Source organism: Phaethon aethereus (assembly GCF_964289735.1).
Source record: "Phaethon aethereus genome assembly, chromosome: 1".
NCBI classification, from domain to species: domain Eukaryota; kingdom Metazoa; phylum Chordata; class Aves; order Phaethontiformes; family Phaethontidae; genus Phaethon; species Phaethon aethereus.
The window spans coordinates 88,624,056-88,644,652 of NC_138575.1; the positions used below are offsets into that span (position 1 = coordinate 88,624,056).

Consider the following 20,597-nt stretch of genomic DNA (forward strand, 5'->3'; position numbering starts at 1 on the left):
GTTTTTTATTTTCAGGCACAACCTCAGTCATCAAGTCCCGTCATGTGCAAACCCAGACCACCATGCAGATGATATATTTAACTTGTTTCTGTACACAATCTCTTCCATATGTTTAACAAGTTCTGATAATTTAGAGATGGTCTCCCCAGTGCATGCTACAGGTAACTATTTGGTCTCAAGGTCCTGAAGTCATGCAGCTCCTGACCCTTGTTTCTGAGTATCTTTGGAAAGCTTATTTTCACTTTCTCAGCTAAAGAATGGCAGTGCTGCTGCTGATCCCAACATACACTTGTAGACCTCACATTTTCTTTTACAATCTGATATTTATACCCATTTTGTGTCTCTGTACAGAAGTTGCCATGAGTAAGTTCAGTCTTCGTAGCTGCAAATTTACTGGTGTAGTTTAATATTCTTTCGTGGTTCCCAAATTCTTTTTTGATATGCAAGTCTTTTCATGCCTTAGGGCAGCACAGAAGAAAGCATGCAAGTACTTGAAATGTTAATAAATAGGTGCTGCAGGCTGATATTATAGGCCAACTGGGTGTAGGAGGAGCTGGTGTCTTAGTGATGAATCAGAAATGCTAGGAGAGGGGAAAGGCATGTCAGGAAAGATTGGGAGGATGCAAAGCTTGAAGTGATACAAGGGCAATTGCACACAAAAAGTTATCTTTCCAGAAGCACTTTGAATGGAACGGAAAGGTGCAAGACTGCCTTTGTAAGAACCAGAGACAAAGCAGCAAGACAATGCCTAGGTGGAACAGTTAGGCTGAGGTGATGGATGGGAAAGCCCGTATATTTGATATGTTACACAGAAAAAACTCAACAAGGTGTGATTCAGAACTTGCATGTGAGGATGCAGGGAGAATTCAGAGCACAAGACCATGCATGGGTTATGGGTCTGAATTAGGAGAAGATTGTCTTGGGGTCTTGAATTAGGAGAAGAAAGGAAGCAGGAGAATGAGATTGGGGCAGTATTAATCACCCTGCTATAGCCACGTTAGGGATGAGCAAGGGCTAGTCTTCTTCATAAAGATCTAAGGGTAAGGGTTGTTTGGAACAAAATGGGATCTGAATTGAAGAGGTTGATTTGTGGGTTGTCCACCTAGAAACAATAGAAAAAAATATACACTTACACACATTCAGCAACACAGGGAGGAGGTATAGAGAGAGGAGCGAAATGGGCCAAAGACCAAAGTCTTGTGGCAAAGCTTGGCTGTGGGTGAAGGGTCTCTTCCGAAGAAGTAATGATTGGAAGGATAGGATGAGAAACATGAAAACAGAGTCACAGGAGCCACTAGAGACTAGATTTCACAAACAGTGTGCTCACTAGCGCCCAGTCACCATCCGGTCCAAGAGGATGTGAATGCCATTTCAAGCTATGCCAGACTTTCCATGGAACCTGGGGGCCAGAGGAAAGACTGGAAAGTGCTTGGGAGAAAACTGAAGAGGTGGCTTTGGAAACAGTGATTGCAAACTGTGTGCCCAGACTGTGATGCTAGAAGGGATCATTGCAGTCATTTCAAAAAGAAAGAAGTAATACATGGATATGGATTTGTATTTCCACAGGACTTTGTCTACTTTCAATAAATGTGAACAACCCCAGTAACTTTCCAAAAGTGTTGGCTTGTGGAAATACAGTAACTTTAGTGCTGATGATCAAGCACTTTTGTACCTCAAACTCCCAGTTACATTAGTAATTGATCAAAGACAAGGCAGTCAGTACAGGAAATTCCTGCTTCCTTTGAAAAACCTTAGGTTTCAGTGCAAGACACTTCTGAGAATGTTCTGGGCATCTCTGAGAAAACACTAATAGACGCAGAATCTATACAGAGTAGCACAGGCTCACAAAACCAACTAATTGAATATAGTTCTATATTTAATGTTATTCAGCTACAGAGCAACACCACTGCAGTGTGGAAAATCACTGGCAGACTTACAGGGATATGCATATTACCCAGTATGATGGAACCAAAGGATGAAAAATTACTCTTAGACTTTGGTAAAGAGTAGGGAAATCAATACAAGCACAAAATTGTAGAAATACAAAACTTCATCATGGTTTAGACACAGATGCTTTAAAATTTGGAAAGGTCATCATAAACTATAAAACCTACAGACATGTCACTTCTTTGCAGTGAGCTAAACACAGAGAAACATTTTACAAAGAAATTGGAAGCTTCTTCTCAGTCTTTTAAAGCAAAAGAGAAACTAGCAGTTGGCAGAGTGAAGCAAAGGGCAAAAGGACTGAAGAACAAAAGTCTTCATGGGCTGATCTTTTTTTTTCAGACTGTGTGTGAAAGCAATTTAACAAGTGAAGACTTGAACATATTTGAAGATATTTTACTTTACCAGATCAAAACTAGAAGACAGCTGAAATGGCCAACAGACCAGTTGAAGCGTGTTGATCCTGTAGTAACAACACAAAATGTTAGGTTTAGTTGCTGTACTGGTTGGAGTGCATTGTATGATCATCATTGGTAATGCAGCTCTTTCCGTGTATGCCCTCTCTTTGGTATCTCTGTCCCACACTGGCACCTTAGTTTTTATCACCTCATGGCAGAGTTTCCTACTTTATTCTGTTTTCTACTAGTGCAAGGCTAGTCATCAGGGTCCAGCTGTCTGCTGTAAGGCATTGTTGTGGGTCCTCTTCTTAAAAAGGTAGAGAAGAGGAAGCAAAAATACAATTTGTTAGAAGAGTTCAGCTGGGTGGATAGATGGGAAAGAAAGAAAAAATAAAATATCATTATCTGATGCGTTATGCAAAAAGATCCAGCAAGGTGTGATTCATAGCTTGGAGGTGAGGACATAGGGAGTGACTGGAGTGGAACAGTTAGTCTTGTGTAGAAGAAGATGGTCTCCTTCACCTTGATCAGTTAACTTAAGATAGCCTGACTGACCCTAAGTGTTTATTAATCTGGACTTTTTTGACCCACCCACTGCTGTGCCACTACATTGACCATTAGAGGTTTTTTATTAGCTCAGCTGCTTTCCCTCCCTGGAATCCTTCCAAATTAATCTCTCATGAGTGTTTAATTTCCGTAGTATACCACACTCAGATCAGAAGCTGGGCACCATCCTTCATTAATTCAACATGTCCAGCTGGACTTGGGACTTTTTTTTCCCCAGTCCAGCATAATTCCCCAAAGATTCAAAACATTTAAAGTGTAAGACTGGTAACAGACCTAAATACCTGGTATTACTGTTATCAAACCTGCTCTGCTCAGATACCAGCAGCTGCTGTGACCAGGATCAAGGGCACTACACTCATGGGCACTGGCAGCATTAGTGGCAGTGGAAGCCACTCTTGGCTCTGTGCCTGCTCTGTCTGCCTGCAGGATACGTGCCTCAATGCCTTTTCTCCCACTTTCTTCGTGTATTACTCTCACACTTGTAGGCTGGATTCCTGACCCTTCTGGAGTTGGGCTGAGGGGTTCCCTGCAGGGACCTGCTGCCTGACACTTCCATTCAGTTCTCATCCTGCCACTCCTACGACAGTCTGGGGACACTGCCTTCCACCTTGGAAGTCCTCTTGAGCCCAGATAACTTCAGCAGGCTGAACTGCCCTATCTTCTCCCCTGCCTTTATGTTTCCTTGGCTGTGATTCAACCTCGTCTGCCAGGTTTGCTAAACACACTCCACTCTCCATAATGTGGGAGTACTCAAGGCCCTGGTGATCTTGTTACATCTTTAAAAAGTGAAAAACACCCTAGTCGGAAAAGAGCTGGAGGTGCAACTTGTCTCCCAAACTGACGGACCTGCTTTAACTCCTCTGAATCCGGTTCCTGCAGCTACCTTGCCCAGGCCTGTACTTGACCTTCCCTTTTGACCTTCCCTTTTGCTTTTGCATGAAACCCCTTACACACTGGGGAGCTTTGCCTTGTGTGCACGCCTAGGCCCCAATGCAAAACCAAGCAGGATAAAACAGTCACATTTGATATTTGTAAAGGGTAATTCAGATGCGTTTTCTGCCTCTCACTTCATCTACGCCCCTCCTCACAGCACATCTGCCTTAAACGCTCCCACACGTTTAAAGAGGCCCGGGGAGCTGGATGGCGCAGACCGTGGAACTCACTGGACCCGGCAGTATTTCATGCAGACCCGCAGCCCTCAGCTGCTTCGGGGCAGCTGCCCCAGGCAGTGTGTGCTCTGCTATCCCGGCCGATCCCCCAAGATAAACCAAACCACCCACCCCGGGGGGACGCACAGCATGATGCCTTCGTAGAGTACCCGTAAGTGTTACGTGCGCTCACGTCAGAGCTCGGTGCAGCTCCCTAGGGACGTGCCTACCGTGCCACTGACAAGTATTACACCTCCGTGTGGGCAGGCCCTATCTTAAGAGGTCCCCAGGACGATTACGCCCTCCCCCGCTCAGGCGGGTCTGTGCCATGTTTTCCACAAAACACCTCCGGTTTTGCTGCTCGACCTCTGCCACCCTCACCGGCGCCGCCGAGCCGGCTGAGAGCACGGCCAAGAGCGGCACCGGCGCTGCCGCAGCGGTGCGGCGAGACACCGCTGCCCGCAGGGGCCAACGCCGAACTGCCGCGGATGCCGCGACGGCGGCGGCGCCGCCGAGCTGCGCAGCCCTGCCCGCGCTGCCGGGTCCTGCCAGCCCTGCCCGCCCTGCGCGCGATGCTCAGGCCTGCCTGCTCGGCTACACCAGCAAGGCCGCCCCCTGCCGCGGGGAACGGCGCGGGCAGGCCCCGCCCCTCGCCCCGCCCCTCCCGCCGAAGGGGGCGGGGCTCGCTTGGCAGCGCCTTCCTCGAGACCTCTCTTTCCCCAGCGCGCCTGCGTCGTCCGCCGCCGCGCAGGCGCCTTGGGGCGGGGAGCGGGTCCGGAGTGGAATTGCGGTGGCCGTTCCCGGCGCCGTTTGCTGTTCGCAGCGGGGCGGTGCGGCGGGGATGAGCCTCCGCCCGGCTCGGCCAAACGGACGCGGGTGGAGGCACGCCGTGCGCCAGGCCGGGCCCCCAGCAGCCCGCTGCCGCTCGCCGCTACCGACGACGTCCTGCAGCCGAGCGGCCGCGGAGCCGAAGGAACGCCGCTGACCGGAGCCGCCCTCTCGGGCCCTGCTGGCCCCGGGGCGTGGGAGGGGGACGCGCAGGTAGCCGGGCGGCCGCGCCCCGGCCCCCGGGGGGGCGGGGGCCGTTGGGGCGGCCCGGCCCCCCCTCCCCTCCTCTCCCCCGCGCGGTGGTTCCGCGGGCGAGGGGGGACGCGGCCCGGCGCCCGCGGGGAGGATGGTGAAGCCGCCCTCAGCCCCCGCGCCGGGCCGGGAGGCGGCCGAGCCGAGCCGGGTCAGCGCCGCCCTCCGCAGGGGCTGAGGGGGTGAGCAGTGCCCCGCGGGGTGGTCGCTGGCTGAACGATGACCACTCCCGCCCTGCTGCCGCTCTCCGGGCGGAGGCTGCCCCCCCTGAACCTGGGGGCCTCCACCTTCCCGCACCACAGGGCTACCTTAAGACTTTCTGAGAAATTTATCCTGCTCCTGATTCTTAGTGCCTTCATCACCCTGTGCTTCGGGGCGTTCTTCTTCCTCCCCGACTCCTCGAAGCACAAGCGCTTTGACCTGGGCTTGGAGGATGTGCTCATTCCTCACGTGGACACCAGCAAAGGGGGCAAGAACCTCGGCGGCTTTCTCATCCACGGGCAAGGGCACGACGAGCACCGGCACAGGTAGGTGCCCGCCTCGCCGGTGACGGAGCGGCGCCGCCGCTGTGGTGGCCAGCGGGTCCCGGTGGGAGCAGGACCCGGTTGAAAGGGAGATCCGTTAAAATAGGTCCTTGCCGTGCTGCTGTCGCTCCTCTCTCGGACATCCTCGTGTCTTCCCGAGGTGTGTCAACTTCTGGGCGCTAGCCTTGTGTCCCCCGGCTGCCATATGTGGCTGTGGCTCCATGTTTTCTTTTCCAGTGTGAATTTAGCCTTCTGGCTAGCGAGGGCTGGGAGGATAAACGTGGCCTCTCCTCCAGTGACTGCTTTATTTAATCGCCCAAGCCAGTTCCCTGTGTCAGTCCCTGGGGAAGAAGGGGGTTTAAGTTTTGGCATTTGTGGAGACAGTATAAATGACTGAAAAACTGCTGCATCTTTTGTATAGGTTTTATGTGCTTATTCAAAACAGCTGCTTGTTGCTGAATAGTGTAGTAGGAACTTTGATCTGCCAAAGACTTCATGCTGTGACCCAGAGGCTGTCAGCCTACGATGTGCAGGACACAGAACTAGTGTAGATCGCACAATCACCTTTTCCAACCCTTAAAATCACTTGTTATGGTGTTATTCCAGACAATTGGAGGTGCCAGTGGCTAAGTTTCCTTAGTTGTGTTTGACAGGGTAAAGAAATGGGAGATGAGATAAAATAGTAGTTAAAGAATAACAGGGGTAAATGTCATGTTCTTCATAGCTTTTTGGGGCTACCTGAAGCTTTGTGCAGTGTAAGCCTCTAAATGTTCAAGACTGGGTCATGTGAAGTTAAGCCTTCAAAACTGAGATTCAGAAACTTAAATAAGAGATTTAGACTGTATTTCCTTCTAACACATTAATTGCTTAAATTCTGTCCTACTGCCTGGATCATAGTGAAGCTGACTGATCCCTCTTCACTGTCAAAGATGTGTAAAATGTGATGACGACAGGTATCTTCAGTACTCAAATTGATAATACAGTGAAATTTAAGAAAAGGTTACTTATGCTGATAATGTTTCTTTTGAGAATGGTTTAAAATATAACCTACTGACATAAGAATTATTTAAAGGTTATTTGTGCTGGATTAAAAGGGGAGGGTGTAACTGCTTCTTTTTATTCATCTGTTATGAATGATGAAGACTACCTGAATGCTGTGGTATTTTTCCTTAAGGCATCTTTGCTGTTGGATGTCTTGGGGCATTTATCATGAGCCGTTTCTCCCTAACTGAAAGGGCACAGATGCTTAATATTTAACAAGAACTTCTTTTGTCTAAGATGTTAATTGCTAGTGGGGCTAAAAGTTGCACAAAACATAGGTTTAGATACTCTCTAATATGTCTTTGAAGTTTTCATCTTTCACTGTTTTTTTTTTTTTGTGAAATAAAACTTCTTAGCTTCATCAGTCACTGTGGTACACGTAGTGCTTCTAAAATAGAAGACAGATGAAACAAAAAGAGGAGTCCATCAGAAGTTTTTATAATTCCATCTGTGACTGTACCTTGTATTGCCTGGTAGATGGGCCATAGAAAGAGGAGTTTGTTGGTACTGATAGTTCTGGAGTGATGCTCTTGATTAACCTACTTATGTGGGTCTTTTTCCAGTTTCTTCTTTAAGTGTAAAGCTACAGCTTTAATAGTGGTATGAAGTGCATTCTACTTTTCTTTCATGTATAGATAAGCAGTAACTTATAACTGTTGGAACTAAATGCATTTTTCTTGGGCTCTATGAAATGAAGTGTCATCAGTTAACTTTCCTATGGTTCCTCCACAATCTGTGAATGTGTGTACCTCCTGCTGCCCCCCACCCAAAATTGTCCCTTTTATGTATAGGTTTTTAGGGCCACCTTTTGAGTTGTATTTGAGCAAGAATAGGTATTATTCCTACTGTTCTAGCCCTGCAAATTGCTGGATTACTCCAACCGTGTCTTAACTACTAAAAAAGCCTACCTGCTTGTATGAATGCCACAATATGCATTGTGAAGCAAGGTTATGTGCTTTACTTCTGGAGAAACCTTTTTGGCTTGTTACTACATAAACTTATCAACAGGCTATTTGCTAGGCTGGCACTGTGGTGGTGACTGTTTCCCATAAAGGAAAAACACCTGCTGCCATTTTCAGTGCCGAGTACCAGCTTCTAGATTACAGGGACATTTGCAGATGGTGTTTTGAGAAAGTAAAGAGTCTTCAGTGGTGAATTCCTTGTTACCTCAGTTTGGGATGAAAATCTTTGTTCAGCTTACTATTAGGGAGCAAAGTCAAGTGTCAGGTACTCTATAGGTGTTGTTTTTTGGATGGCACTGAAGAGTTATGGTGCGAAAAATCAAGCGAAAACAACCTATTGGTAATACAAGGGAGGACGTGGTCTAACGTGAAGTGTGATGATTACAAGAATTGTGGGACTTCAGAAGAAATGGGATGAAAGGTCATTCATATGAAGTACACACGATCATGAAATGACAGGTGTGTTGATTTAATGACTAAAGGAAAGTGTTTCTTCCATGAATATTGGTACTGACCTCTCGAACAATAAAAAAAAACATATCATGGTTACACTGCTCCTGTGGTATATAGGCTATAATATTTTAATGCTCATTTTCCCCCACCTCTTAAATTTTGAGCTGTGTAGGCTATTGGAGTATATTCATACTTATATCTTCTAAGCAAAATATAGCAATGATGTTAGGTAGAGACATGTCACGTAGCCATGTGTTAGTGTTGGATGTACAAACAAAGGTTCTCGCTGGACGTTCTCTGTATTCCTCATGTTGTTTTCCCACCTCTTTCCCTTGGTCCCCTTGACATTCTTGAGTGTTCTTATTATTGTTGTTACAGTGGTTATCCCTTGGCGACATTAACTTTACATCTTCCATTAACCTGTTTTGTTTTTTTTTTTTACTGGTCCTATCATTCTTCCTTTCTCCCCTTCCAGGCAGAAAAAGGGAGGGGAAAGTCCCTTCTTGACAGTTTGTTCAAGAATTACAGCCTATCATCCAAAGAAAAACAACTTTCTTGTAAGAAGATGGTTAAAATCTGGAATAAAACTGCAGTTTAGGTATTGGGGGAATGTATGGCTGTATTGCAAGTTAATACTCATTTTTAGCTGTTCATTTCATGAGCAAGCTCTTCGTGTGCACTTGCAGTATACTGCATGGGAAATGGGTTAGTAATGTTGAAGAGTTGTAGCACAAAATTTTGCCTCTGGGAGGAGGGAGACTGGAAAAGGCCAGTCCAGGACTTGTGAAGATATGTGCATACACATGCTCTTTAAACACTGATTTCATTTCCCAAAGATTAATTTCTCTCCATTGCGAACAGGATATTGCAGCCTATATATCCATTTCAGATAGGATATTCTGGAATGAGAACAGCACAGTTTTGAAGACACATTTTGCCAAACTTTTGCATCACTTAAAATTTGTTACACTGTTTTAGATAACTGTCACTTCTCCCAAACTTCTGCATCTCCCCTGCTGCACAAAAATGCTTAAGATGTTTCTCACTACCCAGTTACTTTCCAGCTATCGCAGGTATTTTATTCTTCAGTACTACATCTGAAAGATAGCTCTAGAACCAAACCAAAACATTCTTATGTTTTCTTGACATCTAATGTAAATGAGTGAGAATGCAAACATTCTGTAATTGCCTTGATTTATCAGATTTTTTAAAAATAAGATTATCTGTAATATAGAAATTGAGCAGACTTGTTTCTTTAATGATGTGTCAAGCAGCTGCTTTTTATATTACTTGACAAAAATTAAGATAATTTCTGTGGTAAAAGTACATTAATCTTAGAGGCAATGAATAATGTGATTTCATGAGCTCAAAGCTGCAAAGCCACTTTGTAACAGCAGTTGGACTACTGTTGTGCCAACAGTTCAGTCCTTCAGAATTTGCAGAGCTGCAACTTCAGCTGCTGAATTCCTGTGTATTGCTTCAAGATGTAATTCCTGCCTGTGCTAAAAAACCACAAACAACCCTTATGTCATCAGATTGATGGCAGGTGCTGCTAATACAACTGACCATCTCAACTGCCTTGGCCTCCATGTGTAAGTAGGTATAGATGAGTATAAATAATGCCTTTGACTTTGTTCCTGTGAAGGTAAGGAATATTGACTTCTGTGTTATGCAAAGATATAAGCTCAGGTCTGGTATGACCAGTTGTGTGTTAGCAGCTCTATGGCAGTAGTCTAAAAGTTCTCTTTCTTCTGTTGTTTAATGTATGGTTATCTCTATGGTAGTAGCAGCTGCTGTCTCTACCCTTAGGAGGTGAAAGTAACAAAAATTATACTGAAGAGCTTTCAGTCCTAATTTCTTCCTTTAAATCCTGCATTTTTAATTTTTTTTTTTTCAGAGAAACATAAAAGGCTTAATATGCTTCTTTGGAATACCTTTATCATCTTCGGCCTATATGACTTAACGAGGCATAGTAGAATTATGCAGAGGAGATGAATTTAACCTCTATTACTCAGTGGGATCAGTGTCTTCTGTCATCCTCTGCCATACCATCAAGTATAAAAGTGCATAAAACTCTCTGCTCTTCCTTCCCCATCTTTACTTGAGGTACAGCTCATTAATGCAATTAAGAGTATTTGCTGTTTTGATGGTTTTGTCCCTGAAAAATCAGGAGCCACTGTAGTGCCTGGGCCCCAACTCCTACTCCATCCAATTTTTCATTGCATGAAATTGAGCCTGTCTTCAAAGCAGACTCCACAGTCTCTGTGGAATGTGGACTCTGGGTTTAAGCTGAGGTGCCTGATTTAGAAGCAAGGGGCTTTTAGGGTGTGGGTCCCCATGATGATACCTACGGAGATGAAGAGGGCAGGAATAAGTGCATTTTCAAGTCAGGGCTCAGGGACATCTTGTGTATCTAACTGTTCGGTGTCAGTCTTCAGTTGTTGAAGCTATTGCAAGAGCACTGCCCGTCTTTAGCTGGAGACTCTTCTCAGTTGCAGTTTTTAATAGCCACATGTCATTCTCTATTCTGGACTCAATTTTAAGAAGAGGCTTGAGAAATAATGTTGGTACTTAGAGATTTATAGAAATACGATTTCCTTTGCTTTCCTCTGGAGTCCCCAAATTATACCCTTAAACTCAGTTTGAATTTCTCCTGAACCTGCTTGTATTATTTCTAAAGTTCTGCTGAAATTAGTGTATTATGTTGTAGGCTGTGAAATGCTTTCATCTTTGAATTACAAAATGCAAATTCTAGACCATCTGTCTAGATGTCCTCCCTCCTCCCCCCCCCATCTGCTGAACAGCCTACATCATATGTAGAGTGCTGCTTTCTTCAAGTTATCTTGGTGTTAACTCCAGTTTGTCAAAGTATTTCCTGTATTATGAAAGAGGAGTCGAGAGCTGGTCTTCTCCAGTTCTTATCCTTTCCAGTTTAAAAAAAAGAAAAAAAAGTTTTAACTTTTTGGTTTTCTGCATGATCTATACTTTGTCTACAGGCTCGAAAACAATCAGGCGTGAGAAAACTGCAGAAAGTCTGCTGGCTGGATTTAGGCCAGCTGGTGGGTGAGACGCAGTAGCACTTTGGTTCATTCGGAATTTTGTAGATCAAAATCTCAAAAGAACTTTAGCATAAATGTGGGTTGCTTGATGATGGTAGTGGTGTAGGCAAGTAGTAAGCAGCATGGCTAGTTGTGGGCACATTGCACTATAAGGGTTCTCCCATCTGATCCTCTCAGTTTCCTGTAGTAAATACAAACATCTTGATCCTACTCTGGTAGTTCTGAGTTATGGGTTTTTGCTTCCTTACAACAACTGTATGTAAAACCAATTACAAGTTTGGTGATGTCATGTGTTGTATGTGCACAGGTTTTCATAACAATTGAATTGAGACTGAAAATGGGCAAAGATAAAAAAAAATATTGTAAAGTGTTTCTTCTCTTCTTTTATGTCCTTTTCTAGGAAGCCCATAAAGTCCAAAATGTGGTCAGTGCTTTTATTCCACCATCCTGCACTTTCGTTACTGCAGCTCTCAATGTTGAGAAAAGTTTGGTCTGATGGGTAAGGCAGTTGTTTCTCACAGTGATTATTTCAGGCTAACAAAGTGGGAACTTGAGGGCATGTGTTTGGATATAGCTTGTGGGATTTGTTCTTTTCCCTTCATTTCCAGTTGCAAGCTCAAGTGAGTGCTATCATCTGTCTTGATGCAATAACTAGATTGTCACTTTATTACTAAAATTGAGAGTTCTGTTGCAAGTTAATTGTTTGAGGGGAGAGGAGCGTTCAACAGGACATCAAGGTAGTAAGGCCAAGAAAGGAGAAAAGTAAGTACCTTTCCCCTGTTGCTCCAAAGCTTGAAATAAAAAGTCTGAGGGCTCTAGATTGTAACTTTTCCAAAGCACCTGCATTTATATGTAGTTATTTACCTCTTTTTTTGATCAATATGACTTCATATTCAACAAATAGATTTTACTTTAATATCTTATTGTATTGAGAGCAAATACAGTTATTCCTGGAGGGGGGAAATACTGGGAAAAGCTTTGAGAACTGCTAAGTTTTTGTTATATGTGCTTGCTCATAAAATTTGTAGGCTTTTAATTCCTTTTGTCTTTATGCTATTGTCTGATCTAGTGTCCTGTAACAGAGCAAATTACATAGATTCATCCGTTCACTCAAAGATCTGCAGGTTCTATATTATTTGTATTATTTAGTATTTGAAGATTTCAAAAAAATAAGGGAGATAATTTTCCCTGGTAACTTCCATTCATGTTTTTTTGAGTACCGAACCAGGTGCACTGGTGTTTCTAAAATTAAAAACAAAATAAAATTGAGAAGATATGTTATAGGTTATTTATTAACCTTCTTTTCCTAGCTGGAGACTGCTTTTTAAATGTATCTTTAACCTTGTCTTCTAAGCAAAGAAAGTTTATGTGGCTGTGCCATATGTTCACTGGTAGTGCTTGCTGACCCTGTTCTGTTCTCTATTCCCTCTTTCTCCCCTGTAACATCTATCATCAGAAAAGGATGACCTGTCAAAATAAGTATGTGTCTGTATCTTGTGCATACCCCAGTGCTGGGTGAGAGAGAAAAGACCTTAATTAGGGACAGTGCTGAAGGAATAATCACAGTTATGAGCCCAAGACTCATTTGTGATACTTGGTATGCTGCTAGTCAATCTGCCCAAGTGTAACTGAACCAGCCACTGCACATGCCCTTTGTTCTTCACTGATTGCTGGAGAAGGGTGGTTGGAAATTAATGCTGTGGTAGGAAAGAGCTGGGTTTTATGGGATGCATTACCAAGGTGGTAGGAAACATTGGGACAGAAAGCTAAAGGCAATTGAGATATGAAATACAGGGCTATGTTAGTTCTACTCCTTGCAGGATTTGTTTGCCCAAACGTTGAATCATATTTATGATTCTGTCTTGCTGCCTTCATTTTTTAAAATATTCTTATGATGCAAACCCATGAACTGGATTATCTTGCATGTGGTATTCAACCTTAGTTTCATTAATGTTTTATGTGCTTTCTTACTTGCTAGTCACCTTTTAAACTACCAGAGGATTTTGTAAGTGCTTCCCCAACTCCTTGCCGTAGTGCTGCCATTGAGGCTTACAATGGACAGGTAGCTGTTTTCTGTGATTCTATTTGAGAGAGCAAGTTTGAGCTTTTCATTTGGCTTAAAATTATGTAATCTAATTGGTATAGCATGAGCAAAATTACAGCTTTCAGGGAGTGCATGTGATGAAAGTATTTTCTTGCTGTATAAAGATTTAAGAGCTGTTAAATGAAATTACTTTGTGTCTATTAACACCCGCATGCAGAAATGTCATTTTTCACATTTAATGTGTGCTGTTAGCAACTTGGAAGACATGCAAGATGACATGCATCTCCGCTGAGGCTTAGTACTTTTTGTAGGCCAGCTAGGCATTTGAAGTTCACATAGGCCAGCTGCATAAGTAGTTTGTCCCTCTCAGTAATTTGCCATCATTTTTCTCTGGGGGCTGCTGACATGTTTTAACTGCTGAAGTGTTACCTTCAGGCCACTTAGGAGCAGGTGACTATCGGGGTAAATCAAACTAATCCAGTTTACTTTTTAGTGGATCAAACTGAGTGTGCTCAAAAAGGGTAAGAAAAACATCTTGATTGTGGGAGTGGCACAGTCCTTAAATTCTTCAGTGGGAAGGGGAAGATCACATTTGCCATGTTCTTGCTCTAAATAACCTGCCGGATAAGTAAACTTATGCTGAATACACTGAGTTCAGTTGTACTTGTGGTTTAGGTTTGTTGAGTAGTAAGAATAGCTTACAGCATGTGCTGTTTCATAAGCAGATTTTTCTGGATATATTGCTATCTTTACAAATGTATTGCATTTTGAGTGCTGTTTACAATTTTCCCTATGCGAGTTAGGAGATTTGCTTTTGCTCCAGAATACCTGCATCCTTTCTATTCTGTATTTAAAAAAATCGTAATCCAAAGCTGACTTTCTGGACCGCAAACTTCCTGCTTGTTTTCATTACTTTATGAAACCAAACTTGTTCTGTACTTTAAAAACAAAACTTGAAGAAACACCTGCCACTCTCTGGGCTTGTTTGAGATGGAAAAAGTAGTGCAAAAGATGCTTCCTAGAGAAGAATGGAGTTACTTTCCTGGATAAGATACAATATTCCACCCCCCTCTTCTTTTTTCCCCCAAAGAAAGAAAAAATTCAGTCCTGGAAAAATCATAGTGTGAAGTAGTTTGACTAAGAACCATGTTTCTAGTGACCTTTCAGATTTCTTGTTTATCAGGTTTATCTTGGAAACACTGAAGACTGTTTAATTCTAAATTTAATAATTGCAGATGATGTAAGCATGTGTCTGTTTTCCCAGTGCTATAATCACACATCCTTAGTTTCCTAAAGGCATCTGTTCTGCTCTCGTTGGTTTCTATTTGAGTGGAAAGTATTCTCCAAATTATTAAGTAACACATATATTGAATTCTGCATTGCAATGCACAGTGTCCTGGAGGAGAAAATACTGCAGAGGGCCAAGTGGGCTCTTCTGCAGCATGGAGTTCTGATATTATAAAGGGAATGTTTCATACAAGGAGTTTAAATTTCTATTTTTTGTAACTGATTCCACCTTCTAGAGTCAGTGGAACCCATGGCAATTAATATCAATGGCTCTCTGAAACAGCCATTTTCCAGTAAGAAGGAAAATCAAATCAAATGAGAACTATTGCTAAGAATGAAACAGGTTTTTTTAACTTCAATTTTATTACTATATCTAGCACATTAACAATAACTGGTTAAAGTGGAGTAATCTGAACTGTTAAAAATACTGATTTAGGTACTTAAAACCAGTCAAGTTATATCTACAAACTGATATACTTGTTAAGTTGGTCCAGATCAGTGTGGTGAAAAGTTCATACAGTATGAATGTTTTGCCTGTTTTTATGTAAAATGAATGTCTAATCCATATCCCAGATGATGAAAGGGACCTCACCTGCACTGCAATAACTGTCACCCTGATAACTGAGAATTTTTGAGGTGGGTTTTGTATCTTGTCTGAGAACTTTCTCATCTTGAGAAACTGATGCTTATGGAATGATACCAAGGTATCTGTATGTGTGATATCTATATACTACTCTATCAAGTGGGTAATCGGTTGTCAGTGCTGTTAGTTCAATATTACATTTGAAACTTTAAAACAAATGGCTAATGAGTTGACTGATATTCTACTGGCAGTTTTTGCAAAGAACTTCTATTATAAACTTCGTGCAGCTTTTTCTTGTAGTGATAATTGCTGAACAGGATGAGTGGGAGTCATTCAAAATTGTATTGGTAACCAAAGGAAGTTTTAAAATAAAACAAAACCCACCAAACATCACACCCCACCAAAAAAGATCCCAATCCAAAACCAGATTTAAAAAAAAAACCAAAAAACAAAAAAACTCACCCCATCATTCTTGGTATTACTTTATGTGAAGAACAACAACAAAAAACCCACAGTGATGGAAGAGAACCTGGAATCTTTCTGGCTGGATTTCACCCTGTTCTGTGTTGGCACTGCAATATTTGATAGCTGCTTGCTGGCCAGAGCAGGTGATGGGGACAGTTTATTGACTCATAAAGTCAAATGCCTGATGATGACTTTGTTCCTGTGTGTGTTTGTGGGACAATAGAATTTTTGAGATTGTGTTACTAACACTCCACATGAACCCCAGCTTCTTGGTTTGTTCAGGTTTTTATAGACCTGTAGTTTTTTATGTGTTTATGTTGGTTTCTGTAAATCACTTGAGCACTAATTTTATTCACATGGATATGCTATTGCAGTTTATGCATAGTGGTTTTCTTGATACCCCCTCTCCCCTATTCAGACATCATTTTCTCAGAATAGCATCTGGCTGTCACACTACAGTGGGACTAGATCATCTAGTCTACTGCTATTACAAAGAAAAATGAGGCTTGACATATTCGTGTCAATTTGGCAAGATGCCTGAATCATTATGCTCAATGAAATATGTGACGTTTCAAGTGGTAATGTAACCTACAGGAATGCTTGCATGAGGAACTTAAGGCACTGCAAAGAAAATGCCATATTTACTTGGTCTGGGAGGTTCAGATGCTGACACAAGTTACCTGATCAAGCCACAGCACAATATTGCAATTTAATCCATTAAGATATGTAATTTTGTTCAAAATTTTTCATACTCTAGAATTTGCTGGTGGTGATCCTGGGGAAAATTGAAAGTGCCTTTTGAGTTAAAAAGGAAAAAAACCCAAGGAAATATCTGTGGAGCTTCCTTTCATAAAGTAACTAGTAAACAAACCAACAACCATCCTGAACGCCAAAGTGGTGTGTATAATTTTTGCGTAAGTTGTAATTCCTTGCTGTTCTTTGGTTCCCTAGCAAGTTTGTTTTGAACCTTCCTGGGTTCATAATACGGAATTTTTAGAGAAAAGCAAACTATGTTGTCTAGTGTTCTAGTAACTAGAAAATACATGGAAACATAAGAAATCAAAATATTCCTCAAACTTTATACTTAACAAATTCATTTTTCTATCTGACTTCTGTTACTAAGAAAAAATTCTGGAACCTGTGCAGACTGTAAGTAGAGTTCTTCCAATCTGCCTTGAAAAATTGCCTTAAATTGCATCAGCCATAACCTTGCCTCACCAGCTTTCAAGGGGCGTTCGATAATGCTTAAAATAGAATGCCTTTTGAGATTTAGAAAGCCTTATATTTACAACAAACTGTTCAAAAACATTTGTGACAGATGGGTTTTGATTTTATATTTTATTTTCAGTTTCTGCTCTACCTCTCCTTTTTATAGAGTTGGTCACTTATTTTTGGCAATTTGACCCTACTGTTTTCAGTTCAGTGCTCAAGAGTTGAAATAAAGCAGAGCTGTGAAGGTGGCAAGTGCTATCCAATGGTTGTGTAGTCTGAGGCATTTAAAATGGCATCATCATCTTCTCTGCTGTGTGGACATGGGAAAGCTGGGAGGGGAAGGAAGAATAGGAGTTGGATGGAAGTGTAACCCAGGAGTTTTTCTTCTGTTCCTTTATGCTATACTGTTTCTCAGATCACAGCCTTTGCCTCAACCTTTCTCCTACAAAGTCTAGGTGTAGTCCTGAAACATGTTGTGGTGATGGGTGCCTCATCTTCTTTTAACCCATTAAGAATGACTGAACTTTAACCTCTGAGAAGCAAGAGTAAATAAAAGCCTCCATAAAACTTAAGAAATCCTAAGGAAGGGAAGATACATTAGGCTATGACAGCCATCTTAAATACCATGTTTCGTGTTTGGTTTTTTTTTCCTCCCATCCCTTCTTTCTGGAATCCGAAATGATAATGACTGAAGGTGACATAATAAGGTTTATAGGGATGGAATGAAGCTTCTGTTTCCTAGTCCGAGTGCTTGATTTTGATTTTGCAGCATCTTTAGGGTTGGAAAGAACTTCCAACTAATATTAACTTCCATGCATGACAATGGCTGCAAGGATATGACCTTTTGCCATAACATTAATCTTCAGATATAAGAGTCTTTCTCTATGAAATTGCCATGGGTATGCGTTTGGTGTCTTCTAGCATACGCAGAGGTTCTTCAAGCAGGAGATACACAGCAATTATTTGCTGGCTCGTGCAAAGAGCCTAGCCAGTTAGGCTATTTACTGAGGATTAATGTGCTTATCAGCTTGATGAGTCCCTGCTGGCCTGGAAGATGTAAGGCAGGAAAATTCCAGCCGCCTTTGGTTCTTGGAGTGGGTTGATTCTTGATCTTGCTGAGTCAACATATTCCAACTCCTTTTTTTTTTCTCAGACTTTATGCCTTTTTAAGTCGGTATTTTTCTCTTGAATTAAGTTAGTATCTCAGCAATTTCACTCTTTTTCTTAACTTTTGTGGCTTACAGCCATGAGTATCCTCTCATAGCATAACAGCTTGTTGTTGGTGGAGCTGAGCCCAAGCTCACCGAGAGTTGAATCTCTTGGTTTGGTGATCTTAGGACTGCATGCTGTTGAAACTTCATTGCAGCTGACTGCATCCATTATTCTGGACCAGTATGTTTGAAACTATTGGGTCTGAACTTCTCAAAATAAACATGATTTTGTTGCCTACAGCCAGTGAAGAAAAGAGTTGTGGGTTGTTTTCTAGTTCCAGAGTTCCCATTAGTCAAATCAACATTATCCTGTTTGAGTAATCTGTTTCTTAATTATGTACTGTTATGTTACAAGTAATATATTTGTTAGGGGAGTGACTTCTTTCACGAAAGATGTAACAGGCTGCCATAATCGTTTGAGTTAATGAAACATTTTAATGTAATCTTAGAGGAATCAAACATATGACTACAACTGTCCATGAGCTGCATTTTGTTTCTGGGAATTTAGAAAGTTGACTATTGTCGTGGTGAAGGAAGAAATTCGACTTTACATGCTGGATTTATATGTGATTGTATTACTCAACAGAGGAAGATAACACAGTGTGTACTATGTACTGTTTATAAAGCTATCTGAAAAATCTGAGATTCTGTTGATGAAGACAATTCAAACATCAAATTGCTGAAACATTTTATATCCCCAGCTCTTCTGTTGTATTAGATTCATGTTCTGGGCTACAGTACTTCTGTGTGTTTTCTGCCTTGGTCATGTCGAGAGTAGTTTGTGTCCAGCTTCTGTGTTGTTGCATATATCTAAAGCCTGTATATGTAGTCTGTAAAACATTTTAATACTAAAGTATTTCATTGATACTGGAAATAGCACTGATAGCTGTTAATCAACATTTCATTGCTTTAGCTTAATCTGTTGATTTTTATCATAGGTTTATGAAAGACATCCATGATAGATGTATATACTAGATGTACTGCTATGCTAGAGTTATAGATGTGTATACTACTGAAACATTGCTCATTTTCTGTATTTTGTTTCACTTTTTACATCCTAACAATATTTTCATTGCAGATGTATATGAACAAAGATCTGGTTAGCGGTTCCCGAAGAATGCCAAGTCATCTTTAGCTGACTTGATTGTAATGCGTAAAAGTAGTTTACACATCACAATTTCTTCTTTTATACTTTTTTCATTCTGTTGTGTTTACCATCGTGGTGCTAACATCCTTACCTTGTTTATGGGTCAGTCATTCTTTAGACTACTTGCTGGATTTTACTAACCTAGTTGGCTGTCTACAATATTGTTTATTCAATTGGCAAGACATTGCAATTTGGAAGGTGTCTTTCAGAGTGAAGCTTATCACTCATATTCTCTGCAATTTGCTTATATATGAGGAAACTCCACTGCATAATTTATGGTAATATCTACATCCTTGATGATATTTAGAAGCTGTCTGAACATCGTCCTGGACAGCCAGGTCTAGGTGGCCCTGCTTGAGTTGGCAAGTTGTACCGGATGACCTCCAGAGGTTCCTTTCCACCTCAACCTTTCTGTGTTTCTGTAATGGCGACTGTATTCTCTTCTGACATGCAAAAACCTGCTTTCCATATTCATGAATGTACTGAGCAAGGTGAGCCTTGCATTGTTACATTTTTTTGGGTGGGGAGTTACTGATCCAGTATTGTTTTTCTGGCCTTTTTTAAAAAGGAAAAAAACTCCCAACGTCTAATATCTGTTCCTTGAATTGAAATTGTGTAGTTTATTAGCAGGGTGGATTATTTTAATGTGGAGACTTATTTAAAGCACCTGGAAGGCTAAATAATTTGTCACACAGTTGTCTTTCATCTTCTGCTTTATTGTCAAGATTAAAGAACTTTGGGAGTAATGAGGTACAGTTTTGCTCTGTGGAACAGTGCAGATTAGACCTATGTCATGATTTCCAGGTATTTTGTTGCTCTATCTTTAGTTACTGTATTGGCTGATTTGCCACGTAGAAAGGTATAAAGCTTTGCTGTTTTCTTCCTTGTAACCAGTCCCAGTGGTGCTGTATGGATTTATAGAGTATTTCTATTTTAATTAATCCAATATTACTGTTAAAAGTATATCCACACTGCGGTCTGTGTCCTCTATATGAAATTCTTTTGAATCACAGTATAAGTATTTAGTTTTTTTCCCCCTGAAATAAATAAGGGGAGATAAATATGTTTAACAACAGAACATTGCCTGCAGCTCCTGTCCTGTCAGGGTTATTCTTATGACACATCATGAAATACATTCTGAAAGCTATTGATATTCTGAGACTGAGTTTAAATTAATTTTTTTTCCTGTTGTTGTCCTATAATTCTTCTAGTTTCTGCGAAGCAGGACTACATTTTAAACTGCTTCCACATAGAGGGAAAGGAGTGCTGGTGACCAGTGAGTGGGGTCCTGCTACTCTTGCAGAGCAAGGAGCTGGTCTCTGTCTTTCAGACAAATCAAACACTGCTCCCATACCACAGCCAGGCTAACTAACTGACCAGCACTGATGCTGTATTATCCAGGAGGGTAGTGCATAACTGTTTCTTGGTGACAAGAGGAGCAAGTAAAGAGAAATCGCTGTGTTTGGACTATG

At 41.7% G+C, this 20,597-nt stretch overlaps 1 protein-coding gene across 1 annotated transcript in view; it reads left to right on the forward strand.

The window, feature by feature from the left end:
• Positions 1–5,356: 5,356 nt before the first annotated feature.
• Positions 5,357–20,597, forward strand: part of MAN1A2 (mannosidase alpha class 1A member 2) — a gene marked incomplete at both ends in the record, with an annotated part of 151,258 nt that continues 136,017 nt past the window's right edge. The window contains one exon of the mRNA XM_082012028.1: positions 5,357–5,664. Within this exon, the coding sequence (XP_081868154.1) occupies positions 5,357–5,664 (308 nt within the window). The remainder of the gene's footprint in view (positions 5,665–20,597) is intronic.